The 21,515-nt window shown below is 52.5% G+C and overlaps 6 protein-coding genes and 1 pseudogene across 6 annotated transcripts; 4 read left to right on the top strand and 3 right to left on the bottom strand.

Annotated features, from left to right (window-relative positions):
* The first annotated feature begins 129 nt into the window (after positions 1-129).
* On the top strand, positions 130-20,770 carry LOC117191305 (annotated as a pseudogene).
* Positions 2,357-2,775, bottom strand: LOC117191304 (ubiquitin-fold modifier 1). The gene has a single exon (XM_033396210.1). It carries the CDS (start codon positions 2,669-2,671, stop codon positions 2,417-2,419), a length of 255 nt encoding a protein of 84 aa, XP_033252101.1. The 5' UTR covers positions 2,672-2,775; the 3' UTR covers positions 2,357-2,416.
* On the top strand, positions 5,059-6,101 carry LOC117191302. The gene has a single exon (XM_033396208.1). It carries the CDS (start codon positions 5,500-5,502, stop codon positions 5,908-5,910), a length of 411 nt encoding a protein of 136 aa, XP_033252099.1. The 5' UTR covers positions 5,059-5,499; the 3' UTR covers positions 5,911-6,101.
* LOC117191293 lies at positions 6,842-8,278 on the bottom strand. The gene is made up of 2 exons (XM_033396201.1): positions 7,627-8,278; positions 6,842-7,560 (listed from the first exon to the last, which is right to left on the bottom strand). Exons 1-2 carry the CDS (start codon positions 8,252-8,254, stop codon positions 7,178-7,180), a joined length of 1,011 nt encoding a protein of 336 aa, XP_033252092.1. The 5' UTR covers positions 8,255-8,278; the 3' UTR covers positions 6,842-7,177.
* On the top strand, positions 16,068-16,678 carry LOC108159192 (V-type proton ATPase 16 kDa proteolipid subunit). The gene is given in 2 exon segments (XM_017292247.2): positions 16,068-16,169; positions 16,172-16,678. Coding segments are annotated over 2 exon segments (477 nt in total). The 5' UTR covers positions 16,068-16,084; the 3' UTR covers positions 16,564-16,678.
* Positions 16,174-21,354, top strand: LOC117191303 (V-type proton ATPase 16 kDa proteolipid subunit-like). The gene is made up of 2 exons (XM_033396209.1): positions 16,174-16,229; positions 20,964-21,354. Exon 2 carries the CDS (start codon positions 20,971-20,973, stop codon positions 21,307-21,309), a length of 339 nt encoding a protein of 112 aa, XP_033252100.1. The 5' UTR covers positions 16,174-16,229; positions 20,964-20,970; the 3' UTR covers positions 21,310-21,354.
* On the bottom strand, positions 17,034-17,852 carry LOC117191295. The gene is made up of 2 exons (XM_033396203.1): positions 17,695-17,852; positions 17,034-17,603 (listed from the first exon to the last, which is right to left on the bottom strand). The coding sequence occupies exon 2, from the start codon at positions 17,595-17,597 to the stop codon at positions 17,067-17,069; it is 531 nt and encodes a 176-aa protein (XP_033252094.1). The 5' UTR covers positions 17,598-17,603; positions 17,695-17,852; the 3' UTR covers positions 17,034-17,066.
* Positions 21,355-21,515: the final 161 nt, after the last annotated feature.

Here is a 21,515-nt window from a genome sequence, read left to right as displayed (position 1 = left end):
CGATAGTTGGCTATCGAAAGAGCCCCATCAACTAATTTTGGTGACGGAATTTTGTGGACACACTGTTGGCATTTTTGTTTTTAAGTTAATCTTTTCTGCTGAAATTTAGAATATAAATGTCTCGAAACAATGCCCAACAGTGCCAAAAAGTCGGACGGTGCCAGCAGCCCAGCTCAACGCCGAAGCGAACGAGAAAGCGTCGCCGCATTGACCGAAACAGTCTCGACTCTCAGGTGGACGATGATGCCAAGGAAATAGATCGCCGGCTGCGGAAGGTGGCTCGCGACAATTCCATTAGCAGCGAAGATATGCACAAGGTGGTGCGCAGTGTGGTTCGCAACGATCATGTGCTCGCATTGGTCACCTTGAAGGCGGTGGATGAGATGGCCAGGGAGAAGCTGGAGTCGGCCGAGCAGCAAAAACGTGGTGCCATCATCATCACAGATACTCCGTCGGTGGCCAAGCTCACCCGTGCGAAGTCGAGGGAGCTGAATTGCACTCCAAGCATTAGTCTGTCTTCCCTGAACGATGCACCGGCCGACGCCAACGGAATAGAGGCGCTGATACGCGATGATTTTCATTCCGACGAGGAGGATGAGGAGTATACCTTCAAGGAAGACGACTTCCACGAGGTGGGCAGAAATGCATTTATATAGCACCTTCACTATTATGTTGTCTTTGTTTTGTAGTCTGACGACGATCCAAACACCACTGCCTCTGACTTGGACTCCAATCCCTGCACACCAAATACTCCGCTCACTAACACTGAAGAGTCGTATGTCAAGCTCTCAGATGATGGATGCTTCAAGGTGCCGCTTGACAAACATATTGCTGGCAATGAAGACCTGCGTATTGCCACGCGGACGCGTTCCAAACTATGTCTGCAGGAGACTACTATCGAGGACTTGTAGTCGGGATTTGTGCCGCCTGACTTGGAGCCAAGTGATACATTCGAGCCCGACATGACGGCTACTGATGCCGACTGGATGCAGTTCCTGAAGAGTTTAGTTAATCTCCTGTTGACTTACTAATTCTTCCTTTTGTCGCAGATAATAACTTTCTCGGTGATGACGACGATCTCATTGAAGATCCGGAGTATGTGGCTGCTGACCATATTGATTCGGAGTATGAAAACGCCGAGGAGCTACGTGATGTTAATATATCGAAGAAGGAGCTCACTGACTTGGTCTCAGAACTGTATGCCGGCCTCCTTCAGGAGGGAGTATCATTCGAATCCGTTGAACTGGAAACCCCACAGAAATTCCTGGATAGCGCTACTACGATTGACCCCATTGATCAAGTATCGCGGCATATTGATTTTGATTAGCAGCCAGCCATTATTGCCCACCAGCCATTAGTAGATTCCTTTCAGCCGAGTGTAATACCCACACCTTGTATGGAGAATAATATGGAAATGTTAATGCCCGTTCCCGTTGCTGTGCCGCAGGAGGCGGATGCGAATGAGCCCCCAGAGCTGATTGCCGTTCCGGTGGATGGTCAACCCAATTGCTTCCAGCTGGCGAAGGTTATTGCAAATAGTCCACCCCTCTACAATCCTCCTGAGCCAGATCCCTTCCTAGACTACGCTGCCTCAGAGCAGTCGGAACCGCCTACATCATCCAAATACAGCAAGGATCGTTATATGAAGCCCTACGATACAAATTTCGCGTGGGAGTACATCTCGGTTCGCAAGCACGTCTTGCGGAGTACGATGAACAGTTCGAAAACCTGAGAAACATTCAACCAGCCTCGCCCACTGTCAGTGGCAAGGGATTCACCAAGTATCAGCACGATACGCTGCAACAGCAGCTGCGTATACACACTCAACTGCTCACCCAGAGCTACCTGCAAACCTACTCGCATCCCACACTCTATTCCATGGCCAAGAAACCCAAGGAAATGCTGGAGAATCTTCATCAGAGGGCTGCCACAGACGCCAGCTTCAATTGCTGGAACCTGAAGGAAGCCGTCGAGCTGGTCTTTAAGCCGCGCATACAGCACATAAGCGCCTACGCTCCGTCCGAGTACCAATTGATAGCCATGGGCCTGGAGAAGCATATGACTGACATCAAGAATTCAAAGAGACCTCTGCGCAAAAGCTCCGATCCTGTGCGTATTGCCTGCAAGCGTATGGCCAAGGATAGGCTTCATGGCAAGTCGGGCAGAAGAATTTTCTTCAAGGTTAACGAGCTGCGCGAGATGTATCAGTATAATCCTGTCAAGTATTACATCGATCACGAGCGGGCACCGCCCGTCAACCACATCCTACTGGGCTTCGAAGGAGGTCAGGTGCTGACGCCTCGTGAACGCTACCAGGAACTGCCCAGTGCCTGGCAATACTACATGCAGGTGAGGATTTCTTCATATTACATTTAATTGGAGGGGAAAATCTCAAGCGGGAAATACGCTGAACTAGCTAATGTCCTACACGATCTCTGGGTATGAGACGCAGCTCGGAGCCATGTTTCAGGAATACGTTTCCGGCCGTCTGCTGGGGGCTGATGCCAATGCCATCGTCGGTGATGATTGCGCTCGTCTCTGCGGGCACTTTGAACTCCTCCGATGCGAATTTGAGCACGGCAGTGAATGGGGTTCCCTCCGGTACACTGAGCACCTTGAAAGGCAGCTTTGGGTCCGAGGTTAGCGTGATTTTAAAGGTTACTTTGCTCATGTTGGAATGCAGATTTCCCTGTGACGTGGTCAGTTTTTGTGTGTACAGTGAACAGCTGCCAGTGCCGATCGTCGACTCGTAGTCGACTTTGTCGCACGATCAGACTGAAATTGAAATTTTAAATTAGATACTTTCCTCGCCATAATTGGTAATTTTAATTAATAACAAAAAATATGGTTTCGCCTCACACGCCAGCAGTCAAAAGTGCGATAGGCATTGGCAATACTATCGGCAACTACCGATTGCAAGTGGTAGTGCGCCTGTTGGCTGCGCGGCTATCGATAGTTGCTTACCTTTGTTTCTCTCATCCCTGAATGTTTATAAATTGCGGAAAATTTTCTATAGTCGCCTGAATTCTTGAATATTTTGCAGAAAACTTGGGAAAGGAAACGTGCCAGGCGCACTGTAAAGCCAGCCAAGGCTTCTGCTGTAGCCAGTGCATCGTATATTGAATTTGTGCGGGAGGCAATCGGTGAGGATTTGCAATTGCCCGAGAGTACAGGCGAGGCTGCCATCCCAGACGGGGGTGCCACTGTTTCAGCATTCAAAGAGCCACCAAACAAGTCGCAAACAAAGCGAAAATCCGCAGCTAAGAAGAAGGGACGCCAATCATCCTTGCTGACCATCAATGTTAACTATGTTTGGAGGCGGAACAGATTCGGACATACGCGGAGCTGGTGTCTCCGTTCCCTTCCAGCAGTGAAACTTGGCCGACAATGTGGTGAACATTAATCGTTCGCTACTCACCAGCGCCGAATGCAGTCGCGTGCTGGCTCTGCCTTCACCGCCTCCTCCCTTGGGCGAAGATGCACCTCCTGCCATCAACTACACAGTAGATGTGTTGACGAATTCTCTGAATATAAACGAGTCTGAAAACTCAGAAGAGGCAGATACTACGCAGCAGGATCTGTTGCTTGCTTCCCCGATAGGCGACGAAAGGAACTCATTTACAGGGACAGGCAGAAACTGCAAAAGGGCGCGCTATCAAATATTTAAGCCAAGGATTAAGTCGCGCAATAAGCCACGTTCGTCCAGCCTATCCCCGCCACAGAGTCGCTACCACAGTTTGCGCAAACGCCTGCGATATAAACTGCAGAAGCGCTGCCATCACCTAATCACCTCCTACGCGTCCTACCTGCGGAAGGAAACCGAAAGGTACGTGGCCTGTGAGCCTGTACAGATCGTCCACAGACACTTTCTGGCCCTCGAACTGTACACTCTGATGCTCGGTGACTTGAAAATGCTGTGCAACAACAAGGTGCAACCCTCGACTTCGACGCAGCAAAAACGATCACGAGACGATCATAAAACTGCTCGCATTCGTAAGGCCAACCGATAGGAGGAACTTCTCCGGCACATGCTGCAGCCAGATGGTTCCGAAGAACAAAACCGCAACGATGCCAGTAAGTTCAAATGGTTTGTCAAGTGGATGGATAGAACATTGTACTCATTCATTTATCTTTCTACAGTTTTTGCCTACAATTTCTATGACAAAGTGGAGGAGGCCTTGCTAAATGCAGACCGAGTGGAGGATTGCAAGAAATTCATTAAATTGCTGCAGAACTTTGATCCCCAACATGACAAAGTGTCCGATTTATATCTGGTAAGCATACAAAATATAATATTGCCTCTCCTTTGTGAAAAGATTACAACTTGTAGTTAACCTTACAGAAAGTGGAAAATCTACTCTTGCCAGATTATCCCGAATTGGCAGAGGTATTCCTCAACTTTCTGCTACCTGCGGAGGCTGCTGAATTGGGGAAATTCTTCCAGCACTTTATGATCAGCAATGCCAACAATTTTATCAACAAACTGAATATATATTTCTGCAAGCAGCCCGCCCAGATAAGAAAGATCTATTCATGCCTCAGCGAGCTGGCCGAGCTGCCCAGTGTGAGCATGAAGAAGGTTGAAAATAAGATTATGCCCTTGCTCAAGGGCAATCAGTTTCTGTGCGATTGGTTTGTGCGGCAATTCCCTCAAGGCAAGCCCCCAAAAAGGTAACAAAATGATTGATACGCTGATGCCTGAAATGCATCTGCCAGCATCTACAACGAGCAATTGTACGATTTGCCAGCCGGCTCTGCCGATGCCCTGACCTGTGTCCATGGCATTCGGGAACACGGCGAGAAGCTGCTGAGCCTGGCAACGTCGGTGGACAGTGACGATGCGGCTGACCGGAGTGAAGAAGATGATGCGAGTCGTGGCCTGATCATTGACACAACTGGCGACGAGCAGAACAGTAGCTCCTCTATCGAGATGTGCGACGATGTGACACTGAAAGCTCATGCCGTGCGCTTGAATGCCAGCCTCTATAGCAATCAAAACTTTGGGGCGACCAGTACGCCCAATGCCAACCATTCACAGGGCCATCATCCGAATGCGAGGAAAACGGTCATCAACTTTGGCGAAATGTCGCCACGGAAACAGGCGAATAGCTCTGGATTGAGTCCGTTGTCGGGCCTGTCCCCACACCTGAACAAACGAAAATCGCCCACAAAGAATGTACGCTCTCCTCAGAACCAGTCGCAGCCTAAGCCCCGCTACAATGTTGCGCCAATGGTGGTAATCCATGAGTCTCGGCCGCCACCCTCGCCAGCCATTGAGTGTGCCAAACGTTTGCGCACCTTGATCGACCAGGAAAGTTCCCGCGACGCCACGGATAACAAAGCTGGTATCCGCGTCATTGCCCTGGCCAAGCAGAAGCCAACAGCAACACTCTCTGTGCCCAAAGTGGAGCCCGACAACCAGGATGAACGGGAGTTCCTGTCGGACAGTGGCGGAAGCCTGGCCATGTCCATCTCCCCGCAGTCTTTTACCCCGTCAAAATGGATTTGGGACAGTCGGAGGAGGAGGAGCTGGAGCCGCTCCGTGTGAGTGCTGGCAATACCCCCCAGCACATGATCACGACACAGTTTGACAGCGACGAGGACTGCAAACTGGATGTGGTAGCCAGTCTGGCAAACTTCACAACCGCTGAGGACACGTCCGCTGGTTCTCCAGCCTCAGTGGCCGCCAGTACATCAAAACCTGCATCACCACCCTACAGTTTAACCAAGTCATCGCCGTGGACGCGCGAAGAAGACAAGGTCATTCTAACCGAAATGAAAATGGGGGCACGTGATCGGGAGCAGCTCATTAGGCGGATGCGTGCCAAGCTTAAGCATCGCAATTTCATCGAGCTGCGTACCCGACATCAGTTCCTCATGGACTTTCTGTCTAAACTGCAGGGTAAATAGGGGAAGAACGCGCCTCTGTGTCTTGTATTATACACCAAACTGAATAATTAGTTTACTATGATTATGTTAGAAGGATCTTTTGCGGCTACAGCTATTTCGGCTCTCCCTATGATTACGTTAACCATGAGTTTTCCACTATCGTTAAGACTGTTAACATTGGAAAATAAAATGTTTTTTAATATAAATCCAAATACGGTCTTTGATATAAACTTCATAACCTTTCCAAAACGAATAAATTGTTGAGCTTGCTTTACTCTCTAATCTTAAACCTGTAAAGTAGTGATCCTAGGCTGGGGTCAGTCTCAGTCTGCCCAGGGTCACCTACAGTTTATTTGTAAGTTGCTGAGACGTTGAGACTGGGGGGGGGAGGCGGGTCGTTGGCGCAGGGATCGCCGAGCCGCCGTCAACGACGGGGCCTTCGGGAGAAATTAGGGAGGGGGGGGGGAAAGCGGCGTTGGGCCGGGCGGCGCGAAACTCACCCGAGACGCTGCACTCCCCGACTTCAGCAGGGTAAAACCCCTGTTGCCAAGGTCGAAGTGGGCCGCGGGTCCGGGGAGGTGAAGGAAAAGGATGAGGGGGGGCGCCTCTGTCGAAACGCGTACCACTTCTCACTCCAGCAGGGTAAAACCCTGTTGCCAGAGTCAGAGCGGGAGCGTAGTGACCGAGAACAGTCAGGAAAACGGGTGGGGAGGGGGTGGAGAGATGACCGCAGTCGGTGGTCCGACCAGAGAAAATAAATGGAAGCCAACGCGTTCTTAATTCTATGATCGAAGTTTTATTAGATTGGTTCCCCTCGCACTCCCTCCTACTCCTACTACTACCTTGGCCAGCGGCCAGCTCACCCGCGGATCCGGCGCCTGTGTTCCCGCAGCTCCTCCATGCTCTTCTCTCCTCTCTGGCGCGCGGCCGTTCAACACTTTTTTTTTTCTCTTCACTTCGATGTCCGCGACGTTCCGTCTTCGCTCACTTCCCAGAATCGCCTCCCTCTCTCGCTACGGTCGCTCGACGTTCTCGCCACGCCTCGCGCTCGTTTTCGGGCCAACGGGACTTTTCCGAAAGAGCTCCGCTCTGCTGCCGGCTGAGCATGGCTCCCTCTCCTCGCCGTCTTCTTTGCGGTTGTTCCGTGTGAGCTGGCCGTTTGGCGGGATTTCGGCTATGCAAAACATAACTAGCTTATTTACTACTATAGCATATGGTTGTGAGTAATCCAATTATTAATATTATTATTATTATTCTTGTTACTATGTGAGGGTCCCAGTATGGGTCCTCACACCCTCTCCTTACTTCGGGGGGCCCGTGAGCGAATAGTCACTTTGCTCGTCTTGCTGATGTGGACCTGGAAGAAGGTGTTGTCCGCCTCTGCCAAGAATCGGACATCTTTACGCCGCGGGTTGACGAGTTGTGCCAGGAGCCGGGCTTTCAGGGTGTCTGGCAGCCGGCCGTCGGGCGTACGTACTCTCCAATCCGCCTCCCCAGTCACCCAACGAACGGCTGGGTTGGGGGTCGACGTTTCTGGTATCTCCGGACGGCCGCCTTCGGGATGTAGGATGGCGTCCAGATCGCAGGCGTCCGGTAGCTCTGCGTCTTCGGTGGCGATGTCTTCGGGGCGCAGGATGGCGTCAAAGTTGCTGACGGCCGGTAGTCCTGCATCTTCGGTGGCGATGTCTTCGGGACGCAGGATGGCGTCAAAGTTGCTGACGGCCGGTAGTCCTGCATCTTCGGGGGCGATGTCCAACCCGTCTATCCGTTCGAGAAGGTTGAGCGTATCAAGGGCCCCGAAGAGTGCCGGAAGCGGTGGCTCTTCCCAGCGGAGCACCTCTTTTTCGAACTCCGTCGGCTCGAATTGCTGGCGGTATCCGCGTGCGGTGGCACCTGGCAGCCCGTCAGGGATAGTGATGGCCTCTGCCCCCTCGTCGGGGCTCGGACCCGGAGCGGTGTAGTCGGCTGCTTCTCCTATGGTGGCGTGTCCAGGGCCCTGCGCGTGGTCTTCGGCGACCTGGTCGGGGTTGACCTGGCTGGGGCCCTGAGCATGGGTGAACGTGGCTCTGGCGGCGTTGCCAGGGCTTGGGTCCCTGTACGTCTGGGCCACGTCTCCTGTAATATTGACGTGATCGGGGTCTGAATCGTGCCCCTCGATGATCTGGTCGATGCGGGGCCAGCTTACGACGTCGCCGCATAAATTTTCCCAGCTGAGGACCTCTGGGTGGACTTGGAATTCTCGTGGAGTGGGGCGAAGAATCAGTTCCTCGATGATCTCCCAGTCGACTGGGGGCTCCGGCCTGGCTTTTGTCGTAGTTCTCCGACGGCGGGGGTCTCTCGCATTCGATGAGCTGTGAATAGGCATGGACTTGTTGACTACAGGCAAGAAATACTTTGATACTCTATGAGTGCGGCGGAGCGGTTATAGACTTAATGAGAATCTCCAAAATGTCGGCCTTGGTTGGTCCCTTCGGTACAATCACGGTTGCGGTTTGCCCTTGAAGGAACAGCCACGCCCGCTTCGTTTGGTGCGTCGTTCTTCGAAGGATGTCCGGGTCCCGGAAGCGGATGTGTCCAGGAGAAGCGGCCACGCACGCCTCGTTCGGTGCGTCGTTCCTCGCAGGATATCCGGGTTCCTGAAGCGGATGGGTCCAGGAGAAGCAGCCACGCACGCCTCGTTCGGTGCGTCGTTCCTCGCAGGACATCCGGGTTCCTGAAGCGGATGTGTCCAGGAGGAGCAGCCACGCACGCCTCGTTCGGTGCGTCGTTCCTCGCAGGACATCCGGGTTCCTGAAGCGGATGTGTCCAGGAGGAGCAGCCACGCACGCCTCGTTCGGTGCGTCGTTCCTCGCAAGATATCCGGGTTCCCGAAGCGGATGTGTCCAGGAGGAGCAGCCACGCACGCCTCGTTCGGTGCGTCGTTCCTCGCAAGATATCCGGGTTCCTGATTGGTTTCGTCTCTGTGTATCCGGGGTGTCAGCATCGTCGTGGCGGTTTGAGTAGATCTGCGTTGTAATCAAGATTGTTGTATATTGGTTCGGTCAGGGTCGTCTTCACTGTCCGTCCTGATCTGGTCGGTCTTTTCGTCATCTTCGTCGATGGTCGGGTAGAACGCCTTCAGGTCGTTCAAACTGGCTGATCGCTGCTTACGTCCGTTTAGAACCTGTAATCGGACGAGATTCGGAGAGAGAAACTTGGTCACCCGGTATGGTCCCTCGAATTTCGTGGCCAACTTGGAGGCGAAGCCTTCGGCTGCTTTGGACAGAGTGTGGCGACGTAACATCACTTGGGATCCAATAGCCGGTTTCCATTCCCTACGGCGGAGGTTGTAATGTCGTTTTTGCTCTTCTGATGCTTTGTCGCAGTTTGTTTTTGCGATTTCGAACACCTCTCTCATCTGTCGTGCCCTGGTCTCCGGGTCGGCGATGCTAGTTCCCGTTCCTGGCGTAACCTCGTCGTACAAGGCGCCTGGCAGTCTTGGCTCGCGACCTTGGATCAAAAACGCGGGGCTGAATCGCGTCGAATCGGACACGCTTGAGTTGATCGCGAGCGTGATTTCTGGCAAGAGCTCGTCCCAAGTGTTCTGTTTTCCGTCGATGTATTGCGCCACCATCGTTTTAATTGTTCTGTTCGCGCGTTCTGTTGGATTTTGTTGGGGGGTGTACGGGGCAGTATGCTGAAGTTCCATCCCTAGCCTTTTGCAGAATCCTTTGAACGATCGGCTGGTAAACTGTGCCCCATTGTCGCAAACGAAGGTACGAGGGGTACCAAAGCGGCTTAGGATTCTTTCTCGGAATGATCTTTCCAGGTGTGGCGTAGTTGCCTTGCGTAGAGGCACCAGTTCGACCCACTTACTAAATGCGTCGAAGAAAACCAGGAGGACGGTGTTTCCATGTTTGGAGCGGGGCAACGGCCCAACAAAGTCGGCGCATAACACGCTGAAGGGTTCGTCAACTTGTCTGGTGAACATTTTCCCCGCCGGTTTGAACTGGCTCACCTTGTATTTTTGGCACACTACGCATTGGCGAACGTATCTGGCGACTTCTCGGAACAGGCCTGGCCAGTAGTACTTTTGGGCGACTCGTGTGCTTGTTTTTCGGATTCCTAGATGTCCGGCCGTCGGGTGGTCATGGCATTCTTTTAGTACGCGTCGTCTATGTTCTGCAGCGACGCAGAGTTTCCATGGGGTGGAGTCTTCTTCTTCGGGCACGGTGTGCAGGCGCCGATACAGTTGTCCACTCTCGCTTCGGTAGTCTTCATATTTGCCCGGCTGCTGCCTGATTCTCGCCAACATTTTCCTGATCCACTTGCACTGTGACTCCTCCTCCAGAGCTTGATGTAGTAACTCCAATGGTTGGCGGGAAAGTGCATCTGCTACCACGTTCTGCTTCCCTCGGCGATAGCGAATATCGAATTGATATTGCTGCAGCTCCAAAGCCCAACGTGCTATCCGTCCAGTGGGGTTGTCGATCGAGTTGATCCATTTGAGGGCGAGATGGTCCGTGATCACGTCAAATCGGTATCCTTCCAAGTAACAGCGCAGCTTGCGGATTGACCACACTATTGCCAAGCATTCCTTCTCAGTAACGGAGTAGTTCTCCTCGGCTTTGGACAAGCGTCGACTCGCGTAGGCTATTACTCGTTCCTCGTCCCTTATCTTTTGTGTAAGGACGGCTCCTAATCCTTGTTCGCTAGCGTCGGTTTGCAATGAGAATTTTTCAGAAAAATCAGGGCAGGCGAGGACCGGCGCTTCGGTTAACCTGATCTTCAACTCCTCGAAGGCTTTCTCCTGTTCTTCCGACCATTTCCATTGCCGATCTTTCCTTAACAACGCCGTCATGGGTTCTACTATTTCGGAAAAGTTGGGTACAAACCGCCGGTACCAGGAGGCCATACCGATGCATCGGCGAAGTTCCTTGACACCTGCCGGAGGTTTCAGGTTGCGCACTGCGGCGATCTTGTCAGGATCCGTGTGTATGCCGTTCCCGCTGATGACGTGTCCTAAATACTTCAGTCTGCGTTTGAAGAAGCTGCATTTGTCCTTGTTGAGTCGAAGATTAGCCTTGCGCAGCCGCTGTAGAACTGTCCCAAGATGCCGCATGTGGTCCTCCACGGTGTGCCCGATGACGATAATGTCATCAAGATAGGCGAATGCGTGTGGTTCCATGTCGGGGCCAATCACGCTATCCAGTGCTCGCTGGAAGGTCGCGCCGGCGGAGTGAAGGCCAAAAGGCATCACTTTCCAGTGAAACAACCCGCGGCCCGGCACGGTGAACGCCGTGCACTCGCGGCTGGTTGGGGCAAGCGGAATTTGCCAGTAGCCGCTCTTCAGGTCCAGGGTCGATATGTACCTGGCATCTCTCAGCTGTTCCAATATGTGGTGAATCCTGGGGAGGGGATACGCGTCGGGGATTGATCGCGCGTTCAACTGTCGGAAGTCTATGCACATCCTGATGTCACCTGTTTTCTTGCCCACGAGGACAATTGGGGCGCTATGTGGACTCTTCGAAGGTTCAATCTGCCCTTCCTTAAGCAGTTCGTCGACCTGTTTATTAATGACGGCTTGCATAGCGGGGTTTTTTGGATAATAACGTTGTTTTATAGGCTTGTTGTCGCGCATCACGATGGTGTGTTCTGCAATGGGGGACACTCCGCTGAGGCCGTCGAATTGTTTCAGTTCCTGTTGCAACCATTCGGTGATCCGGGGTTCCAGGGGTTCGTCGTCTTCGGGCTCGAATCCAGGGGCCAAAACGTCGGGCAATTGGGATATACTCACGGTGGCCACTGTTGCTCCCTGTGTCCGTTCCCTGGTGCGCCTACGGCGGGGCCCGTTGTCGCCGATGCCGGGCTCGAATCGCACTCGTTTCTTGGATCGCTGCTGTACCTCGTGTACCCGGAAGGGGTTTTTCAGCATGGCTCTGTGGTCGAGGCCGGGGAGCGCCGATGTCCATCCGGGTTGGTATCCTGCCGGGGTCGAGACCTCGCCCGAATTCCTAGAATTCCTTGAAGAAACGGCCACGCACGTCTCGTTTGGTACGTCGTCCCTCGCAAATTTTCCCCACCTCACCATCATGGATCCCAGGGGATCGGCCACGCGCTCCTCGTTCGGCACGTCGTTCCTCGTCGGTTCTTGATGCTGGGCGACCCGGTCTCGGCTGAGATTCGTAGGTTGATCCAGGCGGGCTGGGGATCCTATGTCTTGAGTCCTGGTATCATGGCTGTGTTTAAATTGCAGGCGCAAGGGGACTCCTCCACACTGCAGGGTCGCGTCTATTCCGCATAGGAAATCCATCCCGAGGAGGACGTCATCCAGCACGTCTTTCATTACTAGCACCGGCATCTTTACTTGTTGATCTCCTAGTCGTATGTCTGCCATCAGCGCCTGAGTCAATTCCCGGAGGGACCCATCCGCCAATCTGATCGTCGTTCGCACCATCGCTATACTCTGTCCGTTGTCCAGCTCCAGGGCTTTGCGTTCGCTAACGAAGCTCCGTGTGGCGCCTGTGTCCAGAGTAGCGAGTAGGTCCTCTCCTTCCATGGTTACTTGCGCGCGAATTCGTCCTCTCTCCAGCCGCAGGGTTCCCTTTACTGCCTCGGGGTGGGATTGGCGGTCTTCGCCCGGTCCCCTGCCGAGTGAAGCGCCTGTCCGTTTCCCGACGAATTCCTGCGACAGCATTCGATGGTGCGTAGCCCGCGACGGCCGCAGTCCCAGCAGTACAAGACTTGGGGCTGTTTACACTCCCTGGAAAAGTGTCCGGACCCGCCGCAGTTCCTACAAGCATGCTGCACGTCGATTATGGGGTCGGCGTCTTGGAGGATGGTTCCATTCCTGACATCCGGCTGCTGCGAGTCCGTCGACCAATCCCTCACCTGGGTTCTATCGTGCCGGAGATCCTGTGTCCTCGCGGCCGCGTGATTCCTTGGTCCTCGTTGACCAGCCGTTGGCCCTAAAGTTTCCCGCGGATGGGTGTCTCGTGCTTGGTTCGCGTAGCCCGTGAGCTCCGACGGTCCCTTGTTACGCGTCACCTCGAAGTTCGCAACCAGTTGCGTTAATTCGGAGAGAGAATCAAAATCTTTTCGTCTCGTAAACAACTGGTATTCCGGGAGCATGTTATCGTATATCCTTTCCAATTCCTGAGCCTCGGTGTATCCCGCGCGCTGCATCATTAGTCGAATGTCCACGAGGTACGTTTTAAACGCTTCTTTTGGTCGTTGAAAATGGGTTCGGATCTCGTCTTCTAGCCGTTGAAAGTACCGGGGAGGCAAAAAAAACTCTGAAAACTCTTTGCGAAAGGTCTCCCATGGTTCTCCACTAAGGCGGCTCGTTCGAAACCAACTCTCGGCCCGACCGGTCAACAACACGAGGATTCCTTGTGATAAGTGGCGTAGATCTATCTTATAAGTGGCTGCCCTCTCTTGCACGTGCTCCAGGAAACTTAACGGATCGCCGGACCCATCAAACACGATTCCCCAGCGGACCATTTTCTCGGTGATCGCAGCGTTAAAATGCTCTTCGTTCCAGGTGGACCCCTTCGTTGGTGGGTCCTTGCTACCGTGCAGGTTTCTCTGCGCGGCACCGACGTCGATGCCATGGAGTAGGCTCTCTGCCGGCACAGCGGATCCCGACGCCACGATACTACGGCTACTGGCGGGTACGACATCATACGCAGCCGGGGGATGGGGTTGTAGGTTAAGAGGCGCGAGTGTAGAAGGGCGGGGGGAAAGTGGTTTAACCTCTGGAGGCACGGCGACTCCGTACTGGGCCTCCAATTCCTCCAACCGAGAACGCGCCGTACTTGGTAAATCGGCCGAGTTTGCGAAGGTCGCGAGTCGACGTCTCAACTCTTCGACAGTTCCAGCGCTGTCTAACCCAAGCTCCGCGGTAATCATCTCCAACTCGGTCTTGCGCCTGACCGAAATCCACTTGACTCCCATGTTGAGTTGGTCCGGGTCACTGTTGCTGCACGTGGTCTACGATCAAATGTCTGGAGCGTCGCCCGAGGAGTCGAAAAACGTAGCTAAGGACGCGGCGAAAGACGGGGCTCTGAATCCTTAAACGGCGAGGACGCGTGCGAGGCTATTCGGTAGTGAATTACCGGTGGGCCGTCTTGGTCGTGGGCCTGGACACGGGGGCTGGCAATTAACACGCGCTTGTTCAAGGGTACTTCAGTCGTTGGTTTCTGCAGGATTGTTCCGGTTAGAATCCGTTGGTTCGTGTTCAGTTTCGGGGGGAGCGCGAGGTGGACAGAAGACGCGGGGATCGCTGTCTTTCGCACGTTGTATGCTGCGGGATAGGGACCACTGTATGCTGCGGGATAAGGACCACTGTATTTTGCGCGTTGTGTACTGATCGAAGGCAGGGGATCACTCTGTTTCACACGTTGTATGTTTGACCGAATGCTGAGGATGACTCTCTCTTGCGTTGTATACAACCCGGCTTATATTGGGTCTGGCTGAACGGCCGAGCCTCTGCCGACGTCGACGTCTCGGAGTCGGCCGAGAACACCACGCGAGAGAGCCGCGGGCGAATGGTTAGGTAAATAGTCGAAGATCGGGGGGTGCGGGTAGTATGAGAAAGGGATAATTTCGTGTATTATACTCGTGGGTCGTTCGGCTCATGCCCGCCGCCGACGCCCAGAACTGTTCTCCGGTCTTCACCCCCTCTCTCCCCACTGAGATGTAACAGAGGTCTGGCTGCCCTTGGCTCTTTCCCCACTGTACCGGGCGCTATGATCCCGCATGGTTTTGCCTGAGGATAACGGGGACCACAGAATTTTCGTTCTGCTTTGCGTGCTGCTTCGTCGCTGGTGTTTCGCTTGGATTTTTTTTTTTCTCTTTCTGCTGGACATGGGAAGGGCATCACTATGCTTTGCTTGGCTGCGGGCTGTACTTTCATTCTGTCGTTTTCCTCTCTCATTTCCTCTTTCCCGTTCTCTCCTCTTCATTTGCCGACGGCCAACGGCGATTGTACAGCTTTTCAGCCACGCTTTGCTCGCTGCTGGTACGTCTTCGTATCGTATTTTCTTATTGATACCCTATAAATTTCTCCTCGGTTTGATGCGGCGCTACCTACGCGATCTACTTGTGGGTCTTTAGGCCACGAAGGGTGAAATCCCCCCCAGAAAACTATCGTTTGAATTGTCTCAACAGTCCCTGCTCGGGCGCCATCTGTAAAGTAGTGATCCTAGGCTGGGGTCAGTCTCAGTCTGCCCAGGGTCACCTACAGTTTATTTGTAAGTTGCTGAGACGTTGAGACTGGGGGGGGGGAGGCGGGTCGTTGGCGCAGGGATCGCCGAGCCGCCGTCAACGACGGGGCCTTCGGGAGAAATTAGGGAGGGGGGGGGGGAAAGCGGCGTTGGGCCGGGCGGCGCGAAACTCACCCGAGACGCTGCACTCCCCGACTTCAGCAGGGTAAAACCCCTGTTGCCAAGGTCGAAGTGGGCCGCGGGTCCGGGGAGGTGAAGGAAAAGGATGAGGGGGGGCGCCTCTGTCGAAACGCGTACCACTTCTCACTCCAGCAGGGTAAAACCCTGTTGCCAGAGTCAGAGCGGGAGCGTAGTGACCGAGAACAGTCAGGAAAACGGGTGGGGAGGGGGTGGAGAGATGACCGCAGTCGGTGGTCCGACCAGAGAAAATAAATGGAAGCCAACGCGTTCTTAATTCTATGATCGAAGTTTTATTGGATTGGTTCCCCTCGCACTCCCTCCTACTCCTACTACTACCTTGGCCAGCGGCCAGCTCACCCGCGGATCCGGCGCCTGTGTTCCCGCAGCTCCTCCATGCTCTTCTCTCCTCTCTGGCGCGCGGCCGTTCAACACTTTTTTTTTTCTCTTCACTTCGATGTCCGCGACGTTCCGTCTTCGCTCACTTCCCAGAATCGACTCCCTCTCTCGCTACGGTCGCTCGACGTTCTCGCCACGCCGCGCGCTCGTTTTCGGGCCAACGGGACTTTTCCGAAAGAGCTCCGCTCTGCTGCCGGCTGAGCATGGCTCCCTCTCCTCGCCGGCTTCTTTGCGGTTGTTCCGTGTGAGCTGGCCGTTTGGCGGGATTTCGGCTATGCAAAACATAACTAGCTTATTTACTACTATAGCATATGGTTGTGAGTAATCCAATTATTAATATTATTATTATTATTCTTGTTACTATGTGAGGGTCCCAGTATGGGTCCTCACAAACCTTTGATTCGATACCAATTATGCCCAGGCTAAAGGCACATCGCATAGACCCTGAGGCAACGCTTGATCAGCCGAAGTATGCCTTCTTCTTCTGTATTATGGGAGCCGTATTGTCTTCTCCACGCTGGGAGCTGCCTATGGGACTGCCAAGTCGGCCATTGGCATCTCATCGATGGCTGTCAAGCATCCGGAGTCCATCATTCCCGTGGTAATGGCTGGCATTATAACCATCTATGGACTGGTCGTGTCGGTGCTGTTGACCGGTTCGTTGATAAAGATGTACCCCACCTACAAGGGATTCCTCAATCTTGGCGCCGGTCTGGCTGTGGGTCTCTCCGGAATGGCGGCTGGCTTTGCCATTGGCGTTGTGGGCGATGCTGGTGTTCGTGCAGCTGCACAGCAGCCGAAGCTGTTTGTGGGTCTAATTTTGATACAGATATTTTCCGAGGTCTTGGGTCTCTATGGCCAGATAGTGGCCATCTATTTATTCACCAAATGAAATTTCAATAAAAGTGGGACATCTTCAGATCCCACAAGTTCTTCGTAAGCGAGTCGTCACTTGTGTTTGTTGGTAACCGGTTCTTACATCTGTTTCATGAGGGTATAACTTTTTCCTCGACATTCTATTTGTCGGACATTGTCGGAGACACTTCGCTGCTGGTGCTAGAATGTTTTCATTTCGTCGGCTTTTGGATGGTGCTTGGCGTCTGTCTTTTCCACGTTCAATCGCAAGATAACACAACTGTTGCAAGAAATACGACACTGGGAAGAAACACCACGAAAATTGTGATGGTGCGTCCACTGCACAAGAAGGAGGATGAAAAGAAGGACATGATGCACATCGTCATACATAAAATACTCCCGGGGGATCCGTACTACAAAGTGTTCGATGGAGACCAAGCCAAAGCACGACGCTAGACCAACATGATCTGGCAACGTCTCCTGGATCGTTACAATACCATGCTGATATAACTTAAGTAATGTTTATTGAATGGTCGTTTACTAAGTGATTATAATAAAGCTAGAGCTGATCGAATCATCGTTTGGTGCCGAGTCTTTTGCGTGCAGGCAGGAGCTTGATCTGGTGGTGAACACCTCTGGCTCTGGATGTCCATGGGAGTGGGAATGTTGTTCCTCTTGGGAATCCTTCACTAGCGTAAAGGTGCCCACAGCTGTTCTACAGTGAGCATCGTTTTGACAATCGGAGTCGCTGGCACAGCTCGCGCAGCCACACTGCATCACCTCGTCCGCCGGCAAATGATGAGGCGCCACACTGCTGACCACGCAGTCCTCGGCCGTGGGTTGCTGCTGGCGTCGGGTCCGACATCGGCGCCAGCTCCGCCCAATGGCACGGAAGCAACAGATACCCATGCACACATCTGAGGTGCCCTTGAGGCAGAGAACAGAGTTCTTTCTCATAAAGGAGGGATTGATCACGGCGTACACGACAATGTTCAGGGACAGTTGCAGGGCATTGAGCGTGATGCAGATCACCTCCACCTTCTCCTCACCAATGCTCACCGTCAGCTTCATTTGGTGCTGCGAGAAAATATTGATATTAAAAATGGACATCGTAGGAAAAGCCATCTCCAAGGATGTTTCATGTGCATAGTTTTGTCGGCTACTGTACCTGGTATCGTTTGATGGTGGTGCGAGTGTCGCCATTGTTGGCAGTGGACTGGCAAAGGCGACTCTGCTTTGTACACCGTCGAAAGGCAATAATGATGGCTGTGTTTCCGATCAGCAGGGACACTTGGCCGACAATGTGGTGAACATTAATCGTTCGCTACAAACCAGCGCCGAATGCAGTCGCGTGCTGGCTCTGCCTTCACCGCCTCCTCCCTTGGGCGAAGATGCACCTCCTGCCATCAACTACACAGTAGATGTGTTGACGAATTCTCTGAATATAAACGAGTCTGAAAACTCAGAAGAGGCAGATACTACGCAGCAGGATCTGTTGCTTGCTTCCCCGATAGGCGACGAAAGGAACTCATTTACAGGGACAGGCAGAAACTGCAAAAGGGCGCGCTATCAAATATTTAAGCCAAGGATTAAGTCGCGCAATAAGCCACGTTCGTCCAGCCTATCCCCGCCACAGAGTCGCTACCACAGTTTGCGCAAACGCCTGCGATATAAACTGCAGAAGCGCTGCCATCACCTAATCACCTCCTACGCGTCCTACCTGCGGAAGGAAACCGAAAGGTACGTGGCCTGTGAGCCTGTACAGATCGTCCACAGACACTTTCTGGCCCTCGAACTGTACACTCTGATGCTCGGTGACTTGAAAATGCTGTGCAACAACAAGGTGCAACCCTCGACTTCGACGCAGCAAAAACGATCACGAGACGATCATAAAACTGCTCGCATTCGTAAGGCCAACCGATAGGAGGAACTTCTCCGGCACATGCTGCAGCCAGATGGTTCCGAAGAACAAAACCGCAACGATGCCAGTAAGTTCAAATGGTTTGTCAAGTGGATGGATAGAACATTGTACTCATTCATTTATCTTTCTACAGTTTTTGCCTACAATTTCTATGACAAAGTGGAGGAGGCCTTGCTAAATGCAGACCGAGTGGAGGATTGCAAGAAATTCATTAAATTGCTGCAGAACTTTGATCCCCAATATGACAAAGTGTCCGATTTATATCTGGTAAGCATACAAAATATAATATTGCCTCTCCTTTGTGAAAAGATTACAACTTGTGGTTAACCTTACAGAAAGTGGAAAATCTACTCTTGCCAGATTATCCCGAATTGGCAGAGGTATTCCTCAACTTTCTGCTACCTGCGGAGGCTGCTGAATTGGGGAAATTCTTCCAGCACTTTATGATCAGCAATGCCAGCAATTTTATCAACAAACTGAATATATATTTCTGCAAGCAGCCCGCCCAGATAAGAAAGATCTATGCATGCCTCAGCGAGCTGGCCGAGCTGCCCAGTGTGAGCATGAAGAAGGTGGAAAATAAGATTATGCCCTTGCTCAAGGGCAATCAGTTTCTGTGCGATTGGTTTGTGCGGCAATTCCCTCAAGGCAAGCCCCAAAAAGGTAACAAAATGATTGATACGCTGATGCCTGAAATGCAACTAGTCAATTCATATTTTATTAATTTGTACAGAATGATGCCCCCTGTGGAAACGTTTAATCTGAACGAGCTGCAGCACAACACAACCGGCGAGTATACAGAGACTGTTCACAATTACGCGGACCCTGTGACGCAACCGAAGCCTTCAGCAGCATGCAGATTGAAGTACATCAATGGACGTATGTTCTATGGCTCCAAAATCCTGCTACCCGCCAAACTCCCCTTCATGGCTGCCAGCATCTACAACGAGCAATTGTACGATTTGCCAGCCGGCTCTGCCGATGCCCTGACCTGTGTCCATGGCATTCGGGAACACGGCGAGAAGCTGCTGAGCCTGGCAACGTCGGTGGACAGTGACGATGCGGCTGACCGGAGTGAAGAAGATGATGCGAGTCGTGGCCTGATCATTGACACAACTGGCGACGAGCAGAACAGTAGCACCTCTATCGAGATGTGCGACGATGTGACACTGAAAGCTCATGCCGTGCGCTTGAATGCCAGCCTCTATAGCAATCAAAACTTTGGGGCGACCAGTACGCCCAATGCCAACCATTCACAGGGCCATCATCCGAATGCGAGGAAAACGGCCATCAACTTTGGCGAAATGTCGCCACGGAAACAGGCGAATAGCTCTGGATTGAGTCCGTTGTCGGGCCTGTCCCCACACCTGAACAAACGAAAATCGCCCACAAAGAATGTACGCTCTCCTCAGAACCAGTCGCAGCCTAAGCCCCGCTACAATGTTGCGCCAATGGTGGTAATCCATGAGTCTCGGCCGCCACCCTCGCCAGCCATTGAGTGTGCCAAACGTTTGCGCACCTTGATCGACCAGGAAAGTTCCCGCGACGCCACGGATAACAAAGCTGGTATCCGCGTCATTGCCCTGGCCAAGCAGAAGCCAACAGCAACACTCTCTGTGCCCAAAGTGGAGCCCGACAACCAGGATGAACGGGAGTTCCTGTCGGACAGTGGCGGAAGCCTGGCCATGTCCATCTCCCCGCAGTCTTTTAGCCCCGTCAAAATGGATTTGGGACAGTCGGAGGAGGAGGAGCTGGAGCCGCTCCGTGTGAGTGCTGGCAATACCCCCCAGCACATGATCACGACACAGTTTGACAGCGACGAGGACTGCAAACTGGATGTGGTAGCCAGTCTGGCAAACTTCACAACCGCTGAGGACGCGTCCGCTGGTTCTCCAGCCTCAGTGGCCGCCAGTACATCAAAACCTGCATCACCACCCTACAGTTTAACCAAGTCATCGCCGTGGACGCGCGAAGAAGACAAGGTCATTCTAACCGAAATGAAAATGGGGGCACGTGATCGGGAGCAGCTCATTAGGCGGATGCGTGCCAAGCTTAAGCATCGCAATTTCATCGAGCTGCGTACCCGACATCAGTTCCTCATGGACTTTCTGTCTAAACTGCAGGGTAAATAGGGGAAGAACGCGCCTCTGTGTCTTGTATTATACACCAAACTGAGTAATTAGTTTACTATGATTATGTTAGAAGGATCTTTTACGGCTACAGCTATTTCGGCTCTCCCTATGATTACGTTAACCATGAGTTTTCCACTATCGTTAAGACTGTTAACATTGGAAAATAAAATGTTTTTTAATATAAATCCAAATACGGTCTTTGATATAAACTTCATAACCTTTCCAAAACGAATAAATTGTTGAGCTTGCTTTACTCTCTAATCTTAAACCTTTGATTCGATACCAATTATGCCCAGGCTAAAGGCACATCGCATAGACCCTGAGCCGTATTGTCTTCTCCACGCTGGGAGCTGCCTATGGGACTGCCAAGTCGGCCATTGGCATCTCATCGATGGCTGTCAAGCATCCGGAGCTGATAATGAAGTCCATCATTCCCGTGGTAATGCCTGGCATTATAGCCATCTATGGACTGGTCGTGTCGGCGCTGTTGACCGGTTCGTTGATAAAGATGTACCCCACCTACAAGGGATTCCTCAATCTTGGCGCCGGTCTGGCTGTGGGTCTCTCCGGAATGGCGGCTGGCTTTGCCATTGGCGTTGTGGGCGATGCTGGTGTTCGTGCAGCTGCACAGCAGCCGAAGCTGTTTGTGGGTCTAATTTTGATACAGATATTTTCCGAGGTCTTGGGTCTCTATGGCCTGATAGTGGCCATCTATTTATTCACCAAATGAAATTTCAATAAAAGTGGGACATCTTCAGATCCCACAAGTTCTTCGTAAGCGAGTCGTCACTTGTGTTTGTTGGTAACCGGTTCTTACATCTGTTTCATGAGGGTATAACTTTTTCCTCGACATTCTATTTGTCGGACATTGTCGGAGACACTTCGCTGCTGGTGCTAGAATGTTTTCATTTCGTCGGCTTTTGGATGGTGCTTGGC

Source organism: Drosophila miranda, assembly GCF_003369915.1.
Source record: "Drosophila miranda strain MSH22 chromosome Y unlocalized genomic scaffold, D.miranda_PacBio2.1 Contig_Y1_pilon, whole genome shotgun sequence".
In the NCBI taxonomy this organism is placed as follows: Eukaryota; Metazoa; Arthropoda; class Insecta; order Diptera; family Drosophilidae; genus Drosophila; species Drosophila miranda.
This window is presented reverse-complemented; position numbering and strand designations above follow the sequence as displayed.

What these genes read in the sequence shown, in the direction of transcription:
- LOC117191304 (XM_033396210.1), bottom strand. Translation starts at nt 2,671, where the DNA reads ATGAGCAAAGTAACCTTTAAAATCACGCTAACCTCGGACCCAAAGCTG.
- LOC117191302 (XM_033396208.1), top strand. Translation starts at nt 5,500, where the DNA reads ATGGATTTGGGACAGTCGGAGGAGGAGGAGCTGGAGCCGCTCCGTGTG.
- LOC117191293 (XM_033396201.1), bottom strand. Translation starts at nt 8,254, where the DNA reads ATGCCTATTCACAGCTCATCGAATGCGAGAGACCCCCGCCGTCGGAGA. An exon ending in GTTGGACATCGCCCCCGAAG is followed by an intron (nt 7,561 to 7,626) that starts ATGCAGGACTAC and finishes TCGCCACCGAAG; the next exon opens with ATGCAGGACTACCGGCCGTC.
- LOC117191295 (XM_033396203.1), bottom strand. Translation starts at nt 17,597, where the DNA reads ATGAAGCTGACGGTGAGCATTGGTGAGGAGAAGGTGGAGGTGATCTGC.
- LOC117191303 (XM_033396209.1), top strand. Translation starts at nt 20,971, where the DNA reads ATGGCTGTCAAGCATCCGGAGCTGATAATGAAGTCCATCATTCCCGTG.